A 3,634-nucleotide genomic window follows, 5' to 3' on the forward strand; every position below is an offset into this window, starting at 1 on the left:
TTATTCCGACGACATACCGACGAAACAAGTCCTCGGAAATAATTCCTCGGAATTTCTTTTTTCCTCGGAAATCCCTCGGAATTTTCCGACGGAATTCCGAGGAAACAAACTTCCGAGGAAATTCCGAGGATCACTAGTTTGTCGGAAATCTCCTCGGAATATACCGAGGGAGAACTTCGTCGGGATATTTCTTCGGAAGTTCGTCGATCGATGCGTTTTTGGACATATATCCATCGATCGATCTGTTTATAAAAAACGTTCGGAATATACCGAGGAACATCTTCCTCGGAAAATACCGAGGGACACCTTTCCTCGGAATATACCGAGGGACATGTTCCTCGGTATTTTCCGAACGTTTTTTTATAAATGGATCGATCGATGGATATATGTCCAAAAACGCATCGATCGACGAACTTCCGAAGAAATATCCCGACGAAGTTCTCCCTCGGTATATTCCGAGGAGATTTCCGACAAACTAGTGATCCTCGGAATTTCCTCGGAAGTTTGTTTCCTCGGAATTCCGTCGGAAAATTCCGAGGGATTTCCGAGGAAAAAAGAAATTCCGAGGAATTATTTCCGAGGACTTGTTTCGTCGGTATGTCGTCGGAATAACGTTATTCCGACGGTTTTTTCCCTCAGTATCCTTGCTGTTTTATTGTAGTGTCAAGCCTTCCCGTGTGAATGCATTCTTGTCCTACACTCAAAACCAGAGCAAATAGCAACTCTCAAATCTCACATCATCATCATCGGTGATTTGATACTGAGAAGGAGAGAAATTGGATAACCTGAAATAGATTGTTGAGCGAGTGCAAGAGGCAAAATTGCAAACGAGACTGACGATAGGCTTGGATGAGTATCGAACTGTGTGATGTTTTGGTAAGTTAAATATATCGTACATGCCGTTTTCTTCACTGGTCACCAGTAAATAAGGAACAGCAGAGCTTCCCTTACACTGTACCCTCTCGTCCTTTTATTGGCTTTATCAAGTGCATCAGTCCAATATCTTTTTTTCTCTGCGGCTCTGACTTTCTATTACTCGTATGTAGTAGCATAGGCTCACAATCTGTGATCTGACTAGTTAAATCACACTATAATGTTGCGAGAAAAGGCTCACAAGACAAGTCCCAAACTATAACATTCTTGGGTCCTGTTCTATATTGTAAATAATTTTTTTATTTACCAGCAATAATAGTTAGAAAACTAACACAACCTGGTATATAGTGTACATAACGAATATATAAGATTCCGTACACAAGTATTGCATGCTAGTTTGTCTGTTCTGCACATTATATTTTCAAATGACATATCCAATGGTTTTATAAGCTGGTAGCTAGGGCTCTGAATAGTATATATATATATAAGCTGGTAGCTAAGGCTCTGAACAGTTTGGTGATCTCCCAGAAAGGCAAAATGAAATAGTAATAGACCTACTCATCCTGACTCCAAAAGGTTCTTTTGGCAATTTGTAGGTACTGCATTCCTATTTTTTTTTTTTGTTTTCTGATCAGCTAAATGCAAAAGCAGAATGGTGCATTTGACATATTCAGATTTTCCCAGAAGATGACAAGGAACGCTCATGTCATCCGGAAGTGATGTTTCCCCTTTCTATCTAGTTGCAACAAAGCACAGTAGTGAATACAAGTGTTGTAAAGCTTGATTTTGGATAAGAAAGAGTGGACAAGCAACAATACATTTTAAAGAAGAAGAGCATGATGGAAATTTTTATCAGTGAAGAAAAAAAAGAAAAAAGAAATATTCTTTAATGGAGTTTTTTAATGACTTAGAGCATCTGCATCGCGCGTCTCTGCGCGTCTCTAAATGGGGGGGTCCACGATTTTGGAATAAACCGTATACAAAGTGTGCACAATAAGAAACGTAACGTATGCTGTGTGTTTTTTGCACTGTTCATGGGCACGTGGCGGTCCGCGATCGGTGCGCTTTTTATTTTTTATTTTTTAAATCAGAAAAAAAAAATAAAAAAAAATAAGAGACTTTAGCGATGCAGATGCTCTTAGCGTTGATAAAAGTACATTGCAGCAACTAAAACAAGAAATTTTTTTGAAAAAGAGGTGATGCAAGGAACAAATAACATATTCTTGTAAAAATGGCAATTCCATCTCCTGTTTATCTTTCGCGCTAGAGCTTCTTGGCTTTGTTTGATTTGCACTGAGCTTGGAGCATATGAAGAACACACAAGTGGGCGATGGGCCGAAGCATTTCCAATAAGAACAGATTTGGAGTAACCACTTGTTTCAATGGTGTGAGCTGTTTGGGACCTCGTTATCATGTCTCGGCCAAAAACGACAGCAAGTTTCGTCTCCTCATCAATGAAAAAACTCCCATCACCAAGGTGAAGCAGAATACCAGTGATCCCTACAATAAACTTGATCCAAGAAACAACACTAGGACTAATCTTATTCGTAACAAAAATATCGATCTTTTCATGCGTCATCCTGAATTGATATAAGACCGCGAGCTGCTCTTCTCTAACACAAGACAAAGACACAAAAGCATAATTGCCAGAGTCAAACGGAAGAGGCAGACGCGGTCCGAAGCTCTCAGTTGTAAAATCAAAACAGACTAAAAAATTTGGTTCAACGTTGATGATTCTCCCTGCTGCTGAGACTTCTCTTCTTCTTGCACAAAAGTAAGTATTTCCCTTCAAAGACACGCAAGAATTAGGTGTTATTTCCCAGTCGGGAGGAGGAGTGACATCAAGAACGTTCCATGAATCAGAGCTAAAATCGTAGATTTCAAACCCTGTGATGGGGCTGCTTATGGCTTGATGTTACAGAAAGCAAAACCTCAGAATTTTGTGATTAAGGTTCTTGTCATATCCGAGGAAACACTTTTCGAACCCGTCGATTTTTGTTCTAGGTTGGATCCACCTCGTCTGCCCTAAATAGGGATTCCACACCAAGAGCTCATATTTGGTGATGCATAGTAATAAGCCATCACTGTAAATGACTTCAGATACGTTGATTTGATCAAGTATACTTACTTGTTTAATGCATGGATGATTGCAATAGTAGATGAAAGCATTTTGGAGATGGAATTCGATAAAACAAACTTTGTGATTCATCATCATGAATCCTGTAAACTGCTTCTTTGCTTCTGCTTTACCAATAATCCTAGACCTTAATAAAGTGTTCCACTTTTTGCAAGTAGATCGCACTGATTTGATATAATTCAATGGAACCCTAGAGAATATCTCCTCTACCAACATATCCTCTGGAAGATCCCAAATGGTTGTCATCTTCTTCGACAAACAAACGGCTGCAATAGAAACTAGATTAACCTTTTTTCTCTATCCAAGTCCTCTTTGTTGCTCCACTCTTTTACGAGCTTGTGTTGTGGTGTTTTGGTTTAAGCCACACCTATTATTTATGGCCTTTTTTTTATTCTTTAGATTTTATGCTATATAGATATATATATATTTTTTTTTTTTAATTAAAATAGGAAGGAAATAAAATATATATGATGAGACGGCATTAAGATTTGACCGATCAATTTTGCTTATTTCTTTCCTTATTTTAATCTGGTTTACAATGAGGACTAGTCAGTTTCCAGATGATGAAGACGATATGCTTGGATGAGTAAGTACCAAACTGTAACCCGTTTATGACAGTTTAAA

General features: G+C 38.5%; 1 protein-coding gene across 1 annotated transcript in view; it reads right to left on the reverse strand.

The window, feature by feature from the left end:
• LOC106338191 (F-box/kelch-repeat protein At3g13680-like) overlaps positions 1–3,256 on the reverse strand; it is a 7,378-nt gene extending 4,122 nt beyond the window's left edge. Inside the window, exons 1-2 of the mRNA XM_013777224.1 lie at positions 3,124–3,256; positions 2,195–2,781 (exon numbers count right to left, since the gene is read on the reverse strand). Coding sequence (XP_013632678.1) covers positions 2,195–2,781; positions 3,124–3,256 — 720 coding nt within the window. The remainder of the gene's footprint in view (positions 1–2,194; positions 2,782–3,123) is intronic.
• Between the last annotated feature and the right edge of the window lie 378 nt (positions 3,257–3,634).

Source organism: Brassica oleracea, chromosome C4 (assembly GCF_000695525.1).
Source record: "Brassica oleracea var. oleracea cultivar TO1000 chromosome C4, BOL, whole genome shotgun sequence".
Lineage (NCBI taxonomy): Eukaryota > Viridiplantae > Streptophyta > Magnoliopsida > Brassicales > Brassicaceae > Brassica > Brassica oleracea.